Source organism: Rhinolophus ferrumequinum, chromosome 10 (genome assembly GCF_004115265.2).
Source record: "Rhinolophus ferrumequinum isolate MPI-CBG mRhiFer1 chromosome 10, mRhiFer1_v1.p, whole genome shotgun sequence".
Lineage (NCBI taxonomy): Eukaryota > Metazoa > Chordata > Mammalia > Chiroptera > Rhinolophidae > Rhinolophus > Rhinolophus ferrumequinum.
In genome coordinates this window covers 86,244,548-86,265,107 of record NC_046293.1, presented here as the reverse complement: position 1 = coordinate 86,265,107, position 20,560 = coordinate 86,244,548, and the positions used below count along the sequence as shown (strand labels likewise).

General features: G+C 40.2%; 1 protein-coding gene across 2 annotated transcripts in view; it reads left to right on the top strand.

The window, feature by feature from the left end:
• The first annotated feature begins 5,900 nt into the window (after positions 1–5,900).
• NDUFA9 (NADH:ubiquinone oxidoreductase subunit A9) overlaps positions 5,901–20,560 on the top strand; it is a 31,681-nt gene continuing 17,021 nt past the window's right edge. Inside the window, exons 1-5 of one of the 2 annotated variants that reach the window (XM_033118009.1) lie at positions 5,901–6,048; positions 12,989–13,141; positions 13,517–13,614; positions 16,744–16,835; positions 17,915–18,056. In XM_033118009.1, the coding sequence (XP_032973900.1) occupies positions 6,000–6,048; positions 12,989–13,141; positions 13,517–13,614; positions 16,744–16,835; positions 17,915–18,056 (534 nt within the window). In that variant the 5' untranslated portion in view covers positions 5,901–5,999. Of the gene's footprint in view, positions 6,049–12,970; positions 13,142–13,516; positions 13,615–16,743; positions 16,836–17,914; positions 18,057–20,560 lie in introns of both variants that reach the window. The other variant, XM_033118008.1, reaches the window with a different exon arrangement.

The following is a 20,560-nucleotide window of genomic DNA, read 5'->3' as shown; positions in this document are numbered from 1 at the left end:
CACAAGTGATGAGCACAAAATGACATTCAAATTTCAAGTCCAGGTCTCATTCTTGGTGCAATTTGAGGGTTTCCAGGTGACAAAAAAGGTTTCATCTTCTGGCCAATAATTTCTGAAATGACATTCTCCACTTTCAAATCACTGATATATAGGCTTATTTAACAATGAAGAAATGGAACATTTTTAGCTTAATTTCAAACTTGCTTGAAAAGGAAATCAGAAGATTAATAGTTAGAATGGAGACTAAGTGGCCTGAATTCATGGATCTCAAAACATTTTGTAAGTATTCCTTTGATAACTTGAGAGAAATATACATCCTCATGTTTTAAAGGGATCTGATAGTTAATGTCAAAAGCAGCTTCCAGATCAATTATCTTCCTTATACTACACTACCTCTACGACTAAGACATTTCCATAGAAGACATTAGGGCATTGCACTCTCATCCTGGAATACCCACCTAGCCCCCTAAAAACGTCCTCTAAATCCCACCTAACTTCATAGCCCAGGTCATCTTACCCCATCCATGGAATGTTTTCTAAACACCTAATTGAATGATCCATTATCAAAGTTTCCCTCATATTTTGTTTCAAACTTTATGTCCTAGCATGTATGCTTACATACATTTCATCTCCTTTATTAGATGGTTTCATGTGGGCAGATACATTTTCTTACCCTGTAAGAGACCGTTAGCATGAGAACTGCTATCTTAAGGTCAGGGTTAACAGCCCCTAGCCTGAAACAACATAATTGTAAATTCCAGGATGTGGGCAGTTGCAGCATGGAGACTAGAAGTCCTGTAGCTTAGCTTATACTCAAGGTCTCCTTGTCCTGTAGTTAATCTTATACTCCTTAAAGCTATGCAAGTCCTGTAGCTTATCTTATACTCCTTGTCCTGTAGTTAATCTTACACTCTTTGAAGCTATGTAAGTCCTGTAGTTTATCTTGTACTCTCTGAAGCTATGGAAAGCCTTGAAAATGCTATATAAACCCTTGGCTTTAAGTGTTTGGGGTCCTTGTTAAAACCCGCTGCGTCGGGCAGAGACTCGGACCCCAGCTGGCTGGACATAAACCTCGTTGTGTGACTTGCATTATTGTGCGTGTCCTCTGTCTGTCTGAGGGGGGACAATTCCGGACCTTAACAACCCATTTTGGAATTTCTCATAGTAGCAAGTATCTTAAACTTAGTGCTTAATAACTGTCTGCTGAAAGAAAGATTATATGAATATTGCCTATTTCTAAATCCAGATAGCTCAATTTTTCTTTCTTTGTTAAACTGAAGAATCTGAGAACAAAAAGAAATCATTTGCTCAAGTTGGTAGTGGTAGGCCATACATTAGGTAGGCTTTCTTGAAGCTTGACTCCTTTAGGGGATAAATTCACCTGAGAGACTTATCCAAGGTATAAATATTAACAGACCTTCCTATCTCAATAATACCAATAAATCATCATCTCAGAAGTGTTCTTGTATTTTTTCATAAACAGAAAGTATACTTACTAGTCATATATATGCAGCAAACACTTCCACTTACATATGTCCTAATGTTTTTATTCTATTTTCTGTCCTCTGCATGTTTATCTGCATCCATGAAGCTTGTTTTATACTTTAAGCTCCCTAAGTTGTCCTGGATAATAGTATATAAAAAGAGGTACTTAAATATCTTTTGATGATGATGATATCCAAAATCTGTATGCATTTCTCGTAAGGAAATAGAAAAGAGGGAAGGAAAATCTAGAGAGTGTAATGGAGCCAATGAATGGCTTGAAAAATTTCTTAACTCCAAAGTTGGTGAATAATATCCTTGAGTTAGGGTGGAAGTAGAGAAAAAGAAAGCTATATATAGTGTAAAGATAAATCGACTTTATAAATAATTTATTCTAACACCCTCATTTTACAGATTAGGAAATTGAGGCCCAGAGAAGGAATAGCAAAACCAGTGAATTTGTTCCTTTAAATATTACAGCTCTGCAGGTTAACATCCTGGAAGCTGTGAATGTTTTCTGTAGCCAATAGAGGGATCCTCCAAATGGAAGGATTGATTTGCAATGTTCCTTAAAAATGCCAGTGTGGTTATTACTTCAGTAGTAGTTTAGAAGAGGTGCAAATCATGAATGTCAGTCAGGAAGGGCATAAACCACACAGAAGTTTGGTTATAGTTGCTGTACTCCATCTCAAGACATTTTCTCCTGTATTCATCAGAAGCCAGAGGTTCCTGTTAATTCAAGGTTCTCAAACTCCCAGAGAAGCTCAAATTACAGGTGGCATAAATTAAGCTTTAGCAGGGTTGATACATATGTGATCAAGTTTTAAAGTTTACTGAACCAGGTTTCATTACTAGTTTTAAAAAAGAATGTGTTTTATTACATCCATTCTCTTTTTCTCTCTTACTCCCTTTCTCTAAGTGTTTGGCACATTGTAGGCACCCAATAAATTTGGCTGTTGATGAAATCAGTTTCTACTGATTTTGTTTAAATAAGGATTGGAAGTGTGTGTGTGTGTGTGTGTGTGTGTGTGTGTGTGTGTGTGTGTGTGTGTGTGTGTCTTTCTCTCACTGCTACTATTCACTGTTAAGCTTTCCGGTGGATCTCCTCTATGTTCACTTTCCCTCTAGTAGTATTTTCTTCCTCCAGTGCTCCATTAGTACAGACACTTTCTTAGCATAGTTATCTACATATTCTGCCTTTCCCAGTTCTCTGTTGTCTAGCCAAGGCTTCAGAAACAATAGTAAGAGGATGAGAACGGATAAGAATCAAGACCCAGAGCTATATCAGTCTGATTTTGCTATTAGAGCACTGGAAAGAAAAGAACTTTTGGAATAGCCACACAATAAAGAAGAAAAGTCAGGAGGAAGTCAAGCTTCCAGTCTCATTGTCAAATTGAGAAGCTGAGACTAAGACCTCCTTCAGCCGCCCAAAAGGGTGGTCAGAGATCTGCTCAGTTTGCAACAAAATGAAAACTTCAACAGCAAACATAGTAGGTTTAGCTGTAACACTGCCGAAGGAGAGGCCCATATATTTTCAGAAGACCCTGATGTAAAATTTAAATTGACTGGGCAGAGACCCATCACTTGTCACCGAATTCTCCCTTTTAACCACAGAGGATCAGAAAATAGGCTGTTTTATCAGTCCAGTGGGATTTCCTACCTCTGTAGTACTGGAGTAGTGACCACAGAAGACTCCAGAATATACTTTTAAAGTCAACAAAGATGCTGGGATGTTCTTGCTCAGCTCAAGATCTTGTTTCCTCCCCCAGCCTTCCATGTACCTCCACCTTGTTGGGACTGGTGAGTGACATCAGAATCACAACTGGTGATATCACTGTCTCTATAGCAACAGTGGTGAGGCTACCAGAAATTGAGCCCTGAAAGGACAGGGGGAGGGGTGAAGATACACTCCAAAGCTCTGATACTTAGTTTGGAGGGACTGGGTTTACTTTTCTCTTGAATTTTCTCCAGTGTGTGTCTAACATAGGTAGGGAATATGGGAGGGGGAAATTTTGCCAATGGAGTCCACGTAGAAACAAGAGTATTATGTATTAACAAATCCAGATGGATGCAGAGACTAAGAATTAAAAGAATTGGGGCGTCTAGTAAATTTTTTATGCAAAGCCCATGGAATCACTTCATTTTGTGGGATCCAGCCTGGACTCTATTTCATTATACTGTTGTAAAAAAAATAAATTTGGGGATATTTTGCCTAACGTGACTATCTCTGGGTTAAAATTCATCTTAGATGGTCAGCGACATTGTAGCACTAATCCATCCTCTACAATGCCTCCATCTGAGGAATTGTAGTGGGATAAGTCAGACCAAAAGGCATTTGGCTGGCAATTTCTAGGCTTGAGGAGGACTTTATAAGTAGAACATTCTCTTTGGAAATGTTACCTTAGCTCTCTTACTTCAATGACTAAATATAAGACTAATACATAGTCTCAATGAAACAAAAAAACATCTTTGATCCAGGCCACAAGGTAAGGATTAAAATAGTTAACAAATTCAAGTGACTGGTTTATTACAGGCTTCCTTCAACAATGTTATTTATGTATTGATGATCCTTTATATTAGGTCTTAGTTTCTTCATTTTTAAAATAAAGAAATTGTGCTTGGTGATTTCTTATAATCCCTTCTGGCTCTAACATTCTATGATTTTGATACTTCAAAGGTATTTGAATAAAACCACATGTACACACATATAGCACTTTGCATTGACAAAGCACTTACACATCCATTATGTCATCTGATCCTCACAATAACCTTTTGAGGTAACAGGGCAGGTATTATTTTCCCTGTGAGACAAGTGTAGACGCTTGCCCAGGTCACAACTAGTAACTGATAGAAACAGACTAGGATCCAATATTCTGAATTTTAAGTCAGTGCTGTTTCAATTATATCACGTCACCTTGAAACTAGTATTTAGAACATGGGGCAGTGTTTGACTTGGAGATATAAAATAATTGGCAATGTTATACAGGTGTTAGGAGGTTGCTGATAATAGGGGTCTATCAGTTTATTAGAACCCAGAAAGTATGTTTATATTCATATTGATCCCAGAATCAAATATTACCATATTTTAAGTGCTGACGGAACATAGGATGAGGCCAAGAAATACAAGACATTAGTAAATAGCATTAGTAAATTTCTCTGATAAAATCAAGAGTCTCTTTCCTCTTCTAGTTCAGTTTGGTAGGTGACACTTCAGTGAATAGTGGAGTTGGGGTGGCGTGGGAACAACCAATCTTACAAGAGATTGCTAATAACAGGCAACCTCTACTCCTTACAGGCCTTTTGTCCATCCCAGCAATGCACACTCCTTTCTTCCTGAAAAAACAAAGCATGAAAGAATTACCAAGTCTAGAAAGATCCCCTAGTTTGTTTTCTGATAAGCCCAAGGTAGATGTCTCAGGACAGGTTTCTGTCTCCCACTCAGGGATCTTGAGAGGTTGACCAGAATAAGATACTTAAAAATGTTTAGTCTAGTCTTTCTGGAATCTCCTGAGGCTGTAGATACCTCTGTCTGAAGCAATGCAGATTCTCAAAGGAGTCTGCAATTAAAAAAAAACAAATTACAAACTATTGCTCTAGAGAGAGCCATCTTGAGTTCCTTCCCAGAAAAATGTGCAGAGAATATACATGTCCACTAAATTTTACATAATATTTTAGGAGATTCATAGACTTCCTAAAGTCTACTTTATGAATCACACACACTCCAGGTTAAGAATCCCTGGATTCATATGTCAGGTGGCGATTACTGCTTTGATAAATAAGTAATAATAATAAAGATAGATAGAATGACCACCTTGGATAAGATGTCAGAGAAGTCTCTGAAGAGGTCACCTGCGAGCAGAGATTTGAGCTGGTGCAGACCTGCGGGAGTGAGCATGCCAGGAAAAAGGGCACAGCAAGGGCAAAGGCTTGGTGAGAATGCTTTAGCGAGCTCGACGTGCGTATCGTCATTTCTATTTCTCCTCCTGATTTCCTCTCGCCGCTTCCCCGCCCTACTCCTTTGTCGCACAACCTCTCCCCCTGGACCCTGGCTTTCTCCTTAAAGAACTCCCGGAGTCCAGAGGCCACGCGTCCCCGTTCCCCCAGTCTCACCGGGGCATCACTATCTGACATTTTCAGGGAACAATGAACCGAGAGTCAGGAAAGCTGAGTTTGTATGTATACATTTTGTATGTATGCCCTTGAGTCAGTCCCTGGTTGCCTCTGAATTTCGGGTTTCTCGGCAATGAGATTATCTTTACGGTCCACGCCGTAATCTGAGACTCCGACCTCAGCATTCTTTTCTTTTTATTTCCCTTCTTCCCCGTCTCCTTCACGTTCCCTTCCTTCAGTCCCCGCTCCCTTCCCAGCTCCCTTCTCTGTCAAGCTCCAGCCGGTCTCTGAGCGGCCCCTTTTCTTCCCGGGCAGCGCCTGCGCAGACAGGCGTGGAGGATCGCTTTTGACCCAGCTTGGTAGCCGTAGTCAGCCGCAGCGTCTGCGGTGGGGAATTGTGGGAGAAGATGGCGGCCGCCGTTCACCCCCGGGTTGTCCGGGCCCTGCCAATGTCACGTAAGTGTCACCGGGAACCCCGGCCCTAGCTTGGGATTCTGAGACGGGGATCGAAAGTTTGAGGAGTGGCGCTGTGCTGCAGCCGTCATGCTGACTCCACGGAAACCTTGGTTCTTCTAGGTCCGGAGCTGCTTCTGTACAGTTTCTCTTTTCCTTTCCCCCTTCCCTGGCTCACAATATTAAAATACGCTGTTCGGAAGGGGTCTGCGCTGAGGGAGCGTGAGCAACGACAAGGGAAGAGGAGAAAATTGGGGACGTGTAAGGGATCGAGAGAATCACATTTCTTACAGGGTTGCAAAGGTTTGGGGTTATGAAAAGAATTTGGGGGGAAGGGGCAGGGGCCCCCGAAAGGGATGGAAAACAAGGATAGTGGAGTAAAGGTTCTTCATGGATTGACTTGACGACCTTGTGCTAACCCTTAATCGGCCTCAACTTAAGATCTTTCGTGTGATAATGATAATGAATAATGATAATGAAATGATAATATACAATGTCAGGGAGTTTCTGAAAAGATTGAATGAAGTAATATAAAAGCACTTTCTAAATCAAAAGCATTTTTGCAGCTGTAGAGTGTGTCAGGTCGAGGCGCTGGGGCCTTGGGGAGCGAAGAATGGTCGGAGAGAGAAGAATCAGGGAGCTTGGTGGAAAGGAAAAGGGAGAAGAGTAAAGGATATCTTAGGATACGTCTAAGCGTTGTTTATTTAACCCATTACTTGATTTGCTATCATGGTCTTCAAATTGAAAACATACATTTGCTCTTCCAATCACTAAGGCTAGAAAAGCAAGAAAATTTAATATAGTTGCACTTCATCATCATACTTTCACCCACTACCCTTTCACAAACACACCCCAATCAACTTCCAAAAATTGTATTTTCCAGTGTGTTTTAATCATTACAGAATATCATTTGTTCTCAAAATTAGCTGAACGTCAGAGTCATTCTTAGAGCATTCTAAAAAGTAGAAATGGGGACTCATTGCAGAGCTATTGAATCAGAATTTTTGAGATTGGCTCCTAGCACCATAAATTTTAAAATGCTCCACAGGTAGTTCTAAGGTTCAGCTTGAGGTGAGACTCAAAAGTGTTTGGAGGATCTTTTTTATTTATCATCTTTGGTAGAGCTAGGTCCTACATACCCCTGGGAAGGTTCTTGGTGCACATCATTTATAGTGGATGGTTTTGTAGCCATGACCTCTTTGCAAAGGCTGCTGGTTCTTGTTAAACTATTACATTGGTTTGACATAATGTTGATTGTGACTGGTAATCACTGCTGTTTATTCAGTACCTGCTATCTGCTAACCACAGTTCTAGACATTTTTATAAATTTTTTTCTTTAACTTTTTTTTTTTTTAACTGACACCATACTGCTTTATTGTCTCTGGTAAAGTAAGCTTTTGAGTAAACTTTGGAGAGGCAAGTGTAGTGTGTAACATAACCAAAAGACTGTAGAACAGTACTATGTAAAACAATTATATATAGTGAAATATGGAGAAACTACTACGTACCATAGGAAACCAGAAAAGGGAAGGATTAGTATTATTTGGAGTAGTAAGGGAAGATTGGAAGACCACTAAAGAATTGCAGTTCTTCCACTGATTTTTTTTAGGGTTGTTATGCTCTGGAAAGTCAGAGAGAATGCGCATTTTCCTGTCACTGGCAAGGACAGGGGGTGAAAATGGAATCGTGATATGCTCAGTGAAATGACAACCTGTAGATCTGGAATAGTAGGAAAGGAGGTTGAATACGTTACATGGGATCAAATAACAGAGCCATTTGAAAGTCGAGCAGAGTTTGGAGTGATCTCCAAAGTGGGTTTTGCAAGAGAAAATAGTGGGATACAAACATAGTATTAGAACTTAAAGATTTTCTGTAATAACATCAATAGCTAACACTTACATCATTCAAACTATGTACACTGTTCTAAGTGCTTTGTTTTCTAATGTGTATGACATTGGTACTACATAGAACATGTAATTTATAAATACATACCTAAAAAACTCAATATACAAGCACATAGATTTGGAGACTATTGGTTTAGGTATTATGGTAGGAAACCATGTAAGTTTTTGAGCCGAGGAATATAAGGAATAAGTAATGTTACTTTCCTAATGATGTTCATCATAAATGGAAGAAAGTAAGAGGCTGGAGTTAAAGAGGGTAATATATTTATTGAGTACCTACTATGAGCAAGGCACTGTGACAGGTACTTACCTATATATTACTAATTCTCGTATCGACCCTCTAAAGCGTTAGCTCCATGAAACTAGGGACTTTGTCTTTTTTACTATGCTAGTCACAGTACCTAGAATAGTGCTTGGCCCATAGTTGTTGGGAAAACAAGTAACTGTGAGGTTACTAGAACATTACTTTCTGAGGAATTTTAAAGTAGTAATAAAGGAAAGCAACCCTTATTCCTGGAATGCTTAATGTGTGCTAGGTAATGTGCTAAACCCTTTATGTACATTTACCCTAATCCTCATAACAATCCTTTGAGGTATTAATTCTTTGACTCCAATAATTGTTCCCATTTTACTGACTCTGTCCTTTATCATATGCCCTCACTTCCATCCTTATTCATCATTTTAATCATTCCCTTTTATACATTCTCAACTCCCCAGCCCATCTCCTTTTGTCTAAACAAAGCAAAACAAAACAAAAGTACTGATTAAATCAAACTTTCCATGTATTTCCTACCTGCCCCTGAGCAATGAAGAACTGAGCTAGGGAAAATGCCAACTGACTGGCCTTATTTTAAATTCCTGAATACAAATCTCAAAGTAGATTTTCAATGGAATACAAAATAGATTTTCAGCCCTACATTTTCCTAGGAAATTTCCCTTTCTCCATAACGATTATTTGACATCACCAATCTCCTAAAACTTTTAATGTTCTTCTGTCTTATTCTCAGCTATACAGAGAATTCAAAGGAATCAGATGAGAACGATCTCTTTTTCCCACCATAAAAATCATAGCTGATGTGTGATAAGTCTCTTCCTTCCCTCCTGTTACAGTGGATGAGCTCCTTCTGATCTAAGACCAGTTTCTTCACTTTGCATTCGATCTCATCCTTTCTTACCTATTCATTCCCTCTCCCAACTCATTAATTTTTGCCTCTATTGGGTCATTTCCATCAGCATATTAATATAATATCTCGTATTTTAAAAAAATCCCCTCCTTGTCTTTATGTTACTCTGGTCCCATTTTTGTTTGTCCCTTTATACCCATCTCCTCAAAAGATTGTCAGTATTCCTCTTACCACATTTTTGCCTTACATTCTCTCTTTTGCCTGCTCCAGTAAGACTTTCATTTCCACTATTCCAATAAAATTGCTCTTGTTAAGACCGTTTACAACCAACATTTTCTAGATCCTATGGTCCTCTGTCCTCATCCTACTTCACCTTTCAGCAGCATTTGACAGAGTTAACTCCTAGTCCCCACCTTATCTGTGGTTTTGCTTTCCGTGATTTCAGTTACCTGTGGTCAACTGCAGTCCGAAAATATTAAATGGAAAATTCCAGAAATAAACAATTTGTAAGTTTTAAATGCACATTTGTTATGCCATTCTGAGTAGTGTGATGAAATCTCATGCCTTCCTGCTCGATCCTGCCTGGGATGTTAATCTTTCTTTTGTCCACTGTATCCATGCTGTATACACTACCCACTGGTTAGTCACTTGGCAGCCGTCTCAGTATCAGATCGACTGTCATCGTATCGCTGTGCTTATGTTCAGGTCACCCTTATTTTACTTAATAATGGCCCCAACGAGCAAGAGTAGTGATGCTGGCAATTCAGATATGTCAAAGAGAAGCCAGAAAGTGCCTCTTATAAGTGAAAAAGTATGAAAGTTCATACAGGACAAAACATAGTAGTATATATGGGGTTTGGTACTGTCCATGGTTTCAGGCATCCATTGGGGGTCTTGGAATGTATCCCCTGAGCATGAGGTGGGGACTGCTGTATTCTCCATCAGTCACTTTTTTCATTTGGTTTCTGGATACCATTTTCTTTTTTTTTCTTTTTTTGTCTTATTTAACTGGGCTGCTTTTCAGTCTTTGCTGGCTCTTTGGACTAGTCACTTAACCACTCTGAGCCTTAGTTTCCTCATCTCTAAAGTGGCAATAAAGATAACATTAAGTAAGATAACACCTATTAAGCACTTAGAACAATGCCAGGCACCCGGTAAGAGCTTGGTTAAGTTTAGCTGTTATTATGATGTTACTATTTCGTTGTTATGTATCTGATCTGCAAGTTTTAAAATTATAGCTGGTGTATAATATTAGTTTCAGGTGTACAACATAGTGATTAGACCTTTATATAACTTATGAAGTGATCACCCTGATAAACCCATCTGACACTGTACATAGTTAGTATTAGGTTGGTGCAAAAGTAATCGCGGTTTTTGCAATTATTTTTAACCTTTTAAACCGAAATTACTCTTGCTCCAACCAAATACATGTAAAGTGAAATGTTTGTTTTTAATCTCTGGGGTTTCAGTACCTTATCAGTAAGCTAGGCTGTTTCTCCAATTCCATACTTCTGGATAGGGATAAACAGTGGTTTCCGGGAAGAATGTCACTGGAAAGTCATCCCTAGAAAACAGACACAGACTTACTTACCTACCTACTTTTGATTATTTTCAGTACTTTTATATTAAGTCTGAATTGCATTCTTTTAAAATAAAAAACCCACATAAAAGAAAACATAGGTACTTAACTTCTGGACTGGGTCTCAGAGAGGATTTTATGAAGTTGACCCCAAAGGCAAGGGAAGTAAAAGCAAAAAATAAATAAATGGACCACATCACACTAAAAAGCTTCTTCACAGAAAATGAAACCAACAAAACAAAAAAGGCAACCAACCGAATGGGAGAAGATATTTGCAAACAGTACCTCCAATAAAGGGCTAGTATCCAAAATACTTAAAGAACTCATAAAACTTAACAACAGCAAAAAAATAAACAATCCAATTAAACAATGGGCAGGGGACCTGGACAGATATTTCTCCCAAGAAGACATAGAAATGGCCAACTTCACTAGCTATTAGGGAAATGCAAATCAAAACCACAGTGAGCTACCACCTCACACTGTTAGAAGAACTTTTATTAACAAGACAAGTAATAACAAGTGTTGGAGAGAATGTAGAGAGAAAGGAACCCTTATACAGTTCTGGTGGGAATATAAATTGGTACAGCCACTATGGAAAACAGAGTGGAGATTCCTCTAAAAATTAAGAATAGAATTACCGTATGACCCAGCAATCCCTCTTCTGGGTATCTACCTGCCAAATTTAAAAACATTTATTTGTAAAGATAGATGTACCCCTATGTTCATTGCAACATTATTCATGATGTTGAGGCATGTAAACAACCTAAGTGTCCTTCAATGGACACTTTTATGGATAAAGAAGATGTGGTATATATAGACAATGAAATACTACTCAGGCAAAAGAAAAAATGAAATACTGCAATTTGCGACAACATGGATGAATCTTGGGAGTATCATGCTAAGTGAAGTAAGTCAGACAGAAAAGGACAAAAGCCATGTGATTTTTCACTCATATGGGATATAAAACAGAAAGCAACAAGCAAACAAAAACATAGACACAGCAGTAAGATGATTACCAGAGGGGAAGGGAAGTCGGGGAAGGTTGAAGAGGGTAAAGGGTCAAAGATGGTGACAGAAGGAGACTAGACTCTGGGTGGTGAGCACACAATGTGATATTCAGATGATGTATATAGAATTGTATTCTTGAAATTTATATAATCTTAATGAATGTCACCCCAATAAATTTAATTAAAAAGAACAGAAAAACAATGTTCTCTACCAGCAGCCCTCTGCCTCCCTTAATATACATCCATATCAACTTTATTTTTCATTCATCATCAGTTTCAAAGTCTGTTCGAGGTAAGTCTTGCTGTTCCCTGCATTTGGTGTATTCATTCCCACCTCTTCATTGTTATATGTGTTATGTGTTTCACATGGAAATCTGATCTTTCTGTTATTACTCTAAAACCTTTCTCAAAACACTTTATCCATGTTGTTGCAAATGGCACCTTTTCATCTTTTCTTAGGGCAGAATGGTATTCCATTGTGTATATATGCCACATCTTCTTTATCCAATCATCTATCGAAGGACATTTTGGTTGTTTCCATGGATGTTGAGATTATCGTGCTAAGCAAAATAAGTCACCAGACAGTCCAAGTCGAGAATCATATAACTCCACTGATAGGTGGGATATAAAACTGAAAACAACAAAGGAACAAGACAAATGAAGAAACAAAAGTCATAGACACAGACAATAATTTAGTGGTTACCAGAGGGGAAGGGGGAAAGGGGGTGGTAGATCATGGTAAAAGGGATCAAATGTATCGTGATGGAAGGAGAACTGACTCTGGGTGGTGAACACAGAATGTGATGTATAGATGATGTATTACAGAATCGTACACTTGAAACCTATGTAACTTTAACAATCGTCACCCCAATAAACTTTAATTAAAAGAAAAACAAACCAAGAGTCTTTCCTCGTGATTATCTAACTCATTGCTCCTTTGCTTTCTCTCAGTTCCTTTCACTGTAGAGGTTTATACTCTCTTAATTAGTAACTGTTTAATGTTTGGTTTTTTTAATGATTTATCTTCCTAGACAAATTATGTCCTATAGGACAGTGAGTTTATACTTTTTATTATATATTTCTGTATGTCCTACAGAGTCTTTATTGCAATAGTCTGTGTTTATTATTGCTGTTGGCACTTAACATTATAACTTTTAATGTAAAAGTTAAATTTAAACTTTAACCTAAGTAAATGAAAAATACTGATAGCAAAATAATGTTACACGTTTGTAGGAAAAGAAGCTGTTTGTATCCATAGTGACTTTCACATGAACATTTTCCTTTTTTGTCCATTCTGGGCTTTTGGTTAAGGTTCTTCTGTTACTGCAGTAGCTGCCTCTGTGTTTCACCGCCCGGTCCAGCGCCAGCTTCATCACGCGGTCATACCTCATGGGAGAAGTGGGCGTTCCTCGGTCAGCGGGGTCGTAGCCACTGTGTTTGGAGCAACAGGATTCCTGGGCCGCTATGTTGTCAACCACCTTGGTAAGTAAAGTTCCTTCAGTTTAACATAACCCCAGTGCCATTTACTTGGGTTACCTAATAAGAAGCCATGAGCTATGTTTCTTTTCATTTTAATATTTCCAAGTGTAATAACTCCTATCTTGGATTTGGGTAATTTTGGTCTGTGGAGCCTTTTGAGCACTCACATACTTCCTCATGCTTTCTATATAGGACATTAAAGTGGGAATGGGGGTCTCTGAGAAGTTACGGCATCTGTAACGTGGCGAAATACGCTCTTTGTTAAAGATAGTATCAATTCACATACTTATTGGAATTTAACTATTTAGCAAATCACCGTCGTATAATGTATCCATAGCATGTCAGCATTGATGCTTGTCTCCATCCCTTCTTTTCTAGGACGTATGGGGTCACAGGTGATCGTACCCTATCGGTGTGAGCCATATGACGTCATGCACCTTCGTCCCATGGGTGACCTGGGCCAGATTATCTTTCTGGTAACAGCCTATATTACTGATTATTGGACTTGACAAACATGAATTACTAAGTTATTTTTGAGAAAGAGGGGCAGTATAATAAAGCAGCAGTTTCATCACAGAGTGGGCCAAGGGTATCCTCCGTTCGCAGGGCATTCTTGCAAACTCTAGTCCAGCAGTTGGCAGACTCTCTGTGAAGGGCCAGATAGTAAATGTTAGGCTTGGTGGGTCATAGGGCCTTTGCCACGATTACTCAGCTCTGCCCTTGTAGCCCCAAAGCAGCCATAGCAATGTGTAAAAGAATCGGAGTGGCTGTGTTCCAATAAAACTTTATTTACAAAGCTAGACTGTAGGCTCGATTTGCCTGTGGGTCATAGTTTGCCGGCCTCTGCTCTAGATTTATGCTGTCCAATATGGTAGCCACTGGTCACATGTGTGGCTACTGTGTACTTGAAATGTGACTAGTCTGAATTGAGGTGTGCTTTTAAGTGTAAAATACACACCAGATTTCAAAGACTTAGTACGAAGAAAATAATATTCAATATCGTAAATAATATTCAATATATTGTTAATAATTTTTTACATTTATTACATACTGAAATAATATTTGGGGCATATTGGATTAAATAAAGTATATTATTAAAATGAATTCCACCTGTTTGTTTTTATTCGTTTAAATGTGGCCAATAGGGGGCGGCCAGTTAGCTCATTGGTTAGAGTGTGGTGCTCTTAACAACAAGGTTGCCGGTTCAATCCCCACATGGGCCACTGTGAGCTGCACCCTCCACAACTAGATTGAAACAACTACTTGACTTGGAACTGATGGGTCCCGGAAAAACACACTTAAAATAAATACATAAAAGTTTTTAAAAAATAATAAAAATAAATGTGGCTAATTCAGAATTACATATGTGCCTCAAATTGTAGTTCCATTGGACAGTGCCTCTGTAGACAGAGAAAATCATAAGTAGGGCATTTTATAACTTGGTTTGCTTGGCATAGACTAGAATAGTTCTTGAGCATTCCTGTTATTTTTTAATCTGCAGGTTTTTTCTTTACATCAGTAGTTACCAATGGGGTGAGACGGGAGATGGGGTCGGGGAGACCCTTCAAGGGATAGATTAAAAATGTGTGGACTCTTTGGTTGGTTGTCACAGTGACTGGAGACCTTACTGGTTTATTAGGTAGGGGGCAGAGATGCTAAATGTCCTACAGTGCACAGGACAGTCCCTTTCTACAAAGAATGATGCTGCCAGAATGCCTGCATTGTTCGTACTGAGAAACGGCCTATGCCTTGATGCTTGGGTCTGCTCTTCTTTTAGCTAACTTTTCTTACTCTCATCATCCTGTATGGAATTGAGCTCTTCCGTTTGCATACTTTCCCCTTTTAAAAAAAGAATTGGTAAACATCCTTAATATCTCTGATATTATTTTCATACAGATTATTTATTGATCTCTTTAAATTTTGACTTATTTTAATGTAATTTTTGTTCTTTATTGAATGTTCACAAGTTAAGTATATTTATACTGGTAATTTCTTGTTTCTAAAGAGTTTTCTTTTCCAAAATCTTATTGTCAAATATCCTTGTGGTATATCAGTTACCACAAGAAGCTTAGCTTTTTCCTAGTTCATTGTAATTTAAGATTATTGGTCACCTTGCCAGTCCTCAGAATTAAAATATTTTGCAAATGACAGGTGACAACTGTTACAGGCTTGCAAATGTGGAATCACTGGAATCAAGTCACATGACATGTATTCCATTCTTTCCATAGTATTCATGGAGTGTCCACTGCTCCTGGCACTGGGCTAAGCTCTGAGCATGTCTGGATGAACAAGTCCACAGGCGCTCACAGTCTTAACAGGCAGTGCAGACACCACACACATACCTTTGAGTACAATGATGTTTATGGAGGGGAAGTCCAGGGGCAGTACGCCATGTTACTGTTGTTCACTTTTGAGGAGGATGGACCATGTTGGGTGTGGGTGCTGATTTCTCTGCTTCAGTCTCTGAAACGGCTGGCTGGTCAGCCACTTGGTCTGACTGGGGCTCTTGGGCCTTATCCCTGGGAATTTGGTTTCCTTTTGATTCCTTCTTGCCAGGCCTCGCTCTTGGGCCATTTATGCAGTTCATACTCAAGCTCTTCCACTCCTGAGTATTTTTGGATTCTCTGGCCATCTTTGCTGAAAAAGCCTCTTTTAGCGCTTTATGTGTAGAGCTGCTTTCTTTGATGAGTGTGTCGGTCACGGTGTTGCCGATTTTGTGTATTTTATGTCATCACCATGAGGTGAGCTGTATTTTCAAATTTTACATGCAGGTTGGAGCGATCACTCGTGCACAGTAAGCGACAAACTGGAATTTGCATTCCTGTCTGACTGGTATTCTGTACTGTCCCTTGCACCCTACTCTCCATCAGTTGTAACTGTTTCCCGCTGAGGGCTTCATCCTTTTGAATCTGATTCCTCTAGCCCTTTCACTCTTTTCTGAATTACACAGGCAGTTCAGTGGGCTCACTCATGCTCGCTTATGTGTGCTCTCCCCTCCCTCTCTCACCTCCCGTCCTCCCTCTTTTCTTCCCCCCTTGCTCTTCTCCCTTCTCCCCTTCCTCTCTCACTCCATTCACTCATACATACACACTTAGTATTTGACCCTATGAAATTCTTATTATCTCCCATTGAAATGCTTTAAACGTTCAATTTCATTTTAACATAGGAAGCTCTATGACGGGGGTTATTTAATCCCCAGTCCCTATTTTGGATATGAATCATCAATCTGACCTAAGTCCTAAATGGTACTCAGAAGTGTATTTCTGCACCACAGTCTGCCATTGACTCACCCTGAAGTTTTAGGCAGGTCATGTCTGAGTGTTGTTTTCATGTCTTTAGAGTAGAAATGACTATATCTGGGATTATAAAGAGGAAGAGTTAAAAAGGAACAAGAAAATAGTTATGAACGCTCCCAATTTATTGTTACCCTCAGAATCATTTCTGTTGTAATAAATGGAGCCTATGTGAAATGGTACCACGTTGTGACGACGACAGATGGCCCATTTTGAAATTTGCCGAGGGGTGGCGGGTTGCGGCCCAATAGAATTGTTTACTGCTAGGGTGCACCCCTTGGGTTTTCATCTGATTGGCTGTTGTTGTTACAGGAATGGAATGGGAGAAACAAAGATTCTATCCGAAGAGCGGTGGAGCATAGCAATGTGGTCATCAATCTCGTGGGCCGAGAATGGGAAACCAAGTAAGTGTTCGACTCGTTTCTTCTATGCATAAGCCGTCTTTGGGGTTAGGAGACATTTACTGGGCAACGTCTACTTGTTAAGCACTGTAGTGGTGACACTGTTAACTAGTCCATCAGTAAGCATCAGTTGAACTACCGTTTACATACCAACCATTTACATACCCAGTGACCTCCCCTTAGGGGATTTAGTTGCATAAGTTTGGTACATGTAAATAAAGCCGTGTGATGTGCTTCCTGTAAAAAGCCCACATGGATTGTGTCTGTGTGGTCGGGATTATCACCCTGACGGGACGAGCGGGATTGGCCCAGTGCTTGCATCTGTCCAGCTGGGATGGGTTAGGCGGGAGAATTCTGCCTGTTCTGCTGTGCAGCCAGATGAACATTGGTTTTTCTCGTTGGACCGTGTTCTCGATCTGTTCTTCGCGGTGTTAATGTAAGGTGGCAGGAGTGCTGATTCGAATAGTCCTTTTCAGCCTCTGTGTGAGTTGTTTATCAACAAATGTTTGAATCCGTAGTTTCACAACACTTTGTTCACACCTTTTTTGTCGCATGTAGGAAAGTTTGACTTAGATTTATTTACATGTGTCTGCCTCATCAAATGGTCTTAAGTTCTGTGAGGACTTGGAGGGTCTTCATCAACGTTGTAGTCACCGAATTGGCTAATAGCGCCTTAAACAAAGTGAGCATTTAGTTTCATGTTGTTGGATTAAACTGGTGATTGACTCTCCAATTCCCCGCCCAGGATAGGAAGTGACTTCCCATCCAGTCCCAGCACTTCCCTCATCCCTACCCATTAGTGTAGCCAGATGCGTTTTAAGGGCCTCAGCCTTGAGATTCCTTGAGGACACAGAACATTACGTGTGCTGATTTGTAACTTATTGTAAGCCTTGAGTTATGTACAGTAATAGTGCGCATTAACCTAAAAAAACTTAATTTTGATTTTTGGGTTAAATCATTGCTGTTTAAAAGTTTAGGTGTTATGAATTCAGCAGTAGTATGAAACACAGCTTATCACAGAAAGCTTTGATATTGTTAATTAGGTGTTCTTAGCTGAGCCCTCCCTTTTTTTTTCCTTCCAGAAACTTTGATTTTGAGGATGTTTTTGTGAATATTCCCCAAGCAATTGCTCAGGTGTCCAGGGAAGCTGGAGTTGAAAAATTTATTCACATTTCACATCTGAATGCTGATATTAAAAGCTCTTCTAGATATCTGAGAAGCAAGGTAAGTAACAAGTTGATTTGGGAAGTGGTTCACAGAGCTGGAATTTCCTGGCCCCTTTGAAACCTGCGTTAAGTGAGAAGGGTTTCTCATCGCCATATCCAGGATCAAAAGGGGTTTCTAACTCTCCGTGCCAGAACTAGATTTGCAATTGTGAGGAGGTGTGTGTGTGTGTGTGTATTGTGTTCTGACAGTTTGGGTCAGTGCCTTCTGTTTGCAGGGAACTAGGCTGATGGGCCTCAAAGATGGATCGACCAGATTACCTGCCCTCAAACGCGCAGCTTCTTGGGGCGTAATAATCACACAGTAAAATCATGGGACGGAGAGTATGATTCCTGCCCAAAGGAGTCACACCTGTGTCACCTACCAAAGCTAAAGGACCATCCTTTTTTCGTAAACCCCTTGCACAGTCACGGTCTTATGCTACTTCTAAAGCGGTGACGTGAAGGCTAAGAATGACCAGAGTTCCTTGTCAGTGGCTCCAACTTTTGGACCCACTGTGTTCTTTTATTGAGCAAACGTATTAAATACCTACTATGTATTACGTATTGTATTAGGCACAGGGGATACAGTAGTGAATAAAGCAGACATGGTCTTAGCCTGTATCTGGTTTCTAGTCCATTGAAGAAAACAATTCCAGATGCACCAAGTGTTGCAAAATAGCCAACCGTGCCATAGGAACCTGTAACGGGGGAGAGAGGACATCTACCCGTTAGGAGCATTTAGTTACTGGCATCAAAAAATCCAGTGTAAACTAGCCTACACAAAAGGGAATTCATAGGCCCACGTCTGAAAATCCAGCAATAGGGAAATTTAGCCACGTTGGTGTTACAGTTCAGGCATCAGCTTTGGTTCTCTGTGATTCAGCTTTTTGTGTAAGCCTGGTTTTCATGCTCAAAAAACTGCCTGACAGCACATCCAGGCTTCACATTTTCATACTACACTGGGGACAGAGAGAGTACACACTGTGCCTGCCTCTGCGCTAGCATTCATAGAAGCGTCTGGAGTCATGACTGTTTGGAAGGGATGGGGTGGGGGAGTCAGTGGTGAGAAAGGGAAGAGTCCGTGATGTCCAGCCCTTTGGCTTACACCACTGGCTGGATGGTGTACTGATGAATAAGATGAGAAACACTTGAGAAGGACTAGGCTTTAGGGCAGTGGTTCTGAGCCTTAGCTGCACCTTAGAATCACTGAGGGAACTTTGAAATATCCTGAAGCTCAGGCTGCACCCAGACTGATTAAAAAAGAATCTCCTGGGATAGAACTTGGGCATCGGTATTTTATACTCCCTAGGTAATTCCAGTGTGCAGCAAAGATTGAAAAAGACTTATTTATGGAGAATGGAAGAGGATGATCCAGTTTTGGATTTGGGTTGCATTTCAGATACATGTCAATCATCCAGGTATTGGTGGTAAATGGACTTTATGATCCTGTGGTTTAGAAGAGAGGTCTGGGTTGGAGGTGTAAATTAGGGAGTCACCAGTGTTTGTTGTTAATTGAAGCAATGGGAGGGGATAAGATGGCCTAGTGAGGAAGTGTAGACTGAGAAGAGAAGCTTGTCCTGGGCCTAGTGGTTATCCCCAGGGGAATCCCACTGGTTAGTGTGGTCTGGTAGGCCAGGAGGCACCTGCAAAACACAAACCCAAAGACTGAGAGGGAGTGGACATGGTGAGGTAGGAGGGAAACCAGGAGAGTGTGAGGTATGGAAGCCCAGGGAAGACGGTGTTGGGAGGAGGGAGTAGACTTAAGAATGCCACTGAGAAGCAAGTGAGAACTCTGAAGTCTCCTTGGATGAGGACATGGAGGGCATCGGTGATCTTATCTAGAATTGTTTGAATGCAAGTGTTGGGGCAGAATCCAGAGTTACAGGTGGGTGAAGAGTGAGCAGGAGCTGAGGCAGTCGGGACAGTAAGGGCAGACAGCCTTTTAAAGTGGTTTGGAAAGATGGAGGAGGGACAGAGGGACAGGAAGCTGGAGGGTCGTGTGAAGTTGGAAAATTATTTTCCTCTTAAGGTGGAAGATCTTTATTTAAAAGACATTGTTTAAATAGTGGTAGGAACGTGCTGGTAAAGAGAATGAGACTGAAGATATAGGAGAGAGTAAATTGGGCAGGTTCCTGAGGAAGTTTAAGGACGTGAGCTCCGAAGCGTTGGAGGTGGCACTGCGCCTGTTGTGTGGTAAGAAAGGAGGAGAAAGCTCATGCACCTGAGTCTGTAGACTTAGTGGTGGGAACTGGAGGTGGTTTTTTCTGCTGCTAAATCTTTGAATTAGAAGGCAATGCCATTTACTGGAAGGAAGAGGAAAATCAGGGAGAAATTTAAATAGGATAGAAAATGTTTGAAATTTTCATTTGGGAGAGTAAAGTGATTATAAGAAAACACTATTTTTGTGAAATGTTGAGGGCCCAGCTAAAACTGGTGACATGAATTTACAGCCAGGGCCCACTTAGGGGTTACGTTCTGAGAAATGCATCCTTAGGCGGTGTCAGCATTGTGCGGCCATCACAG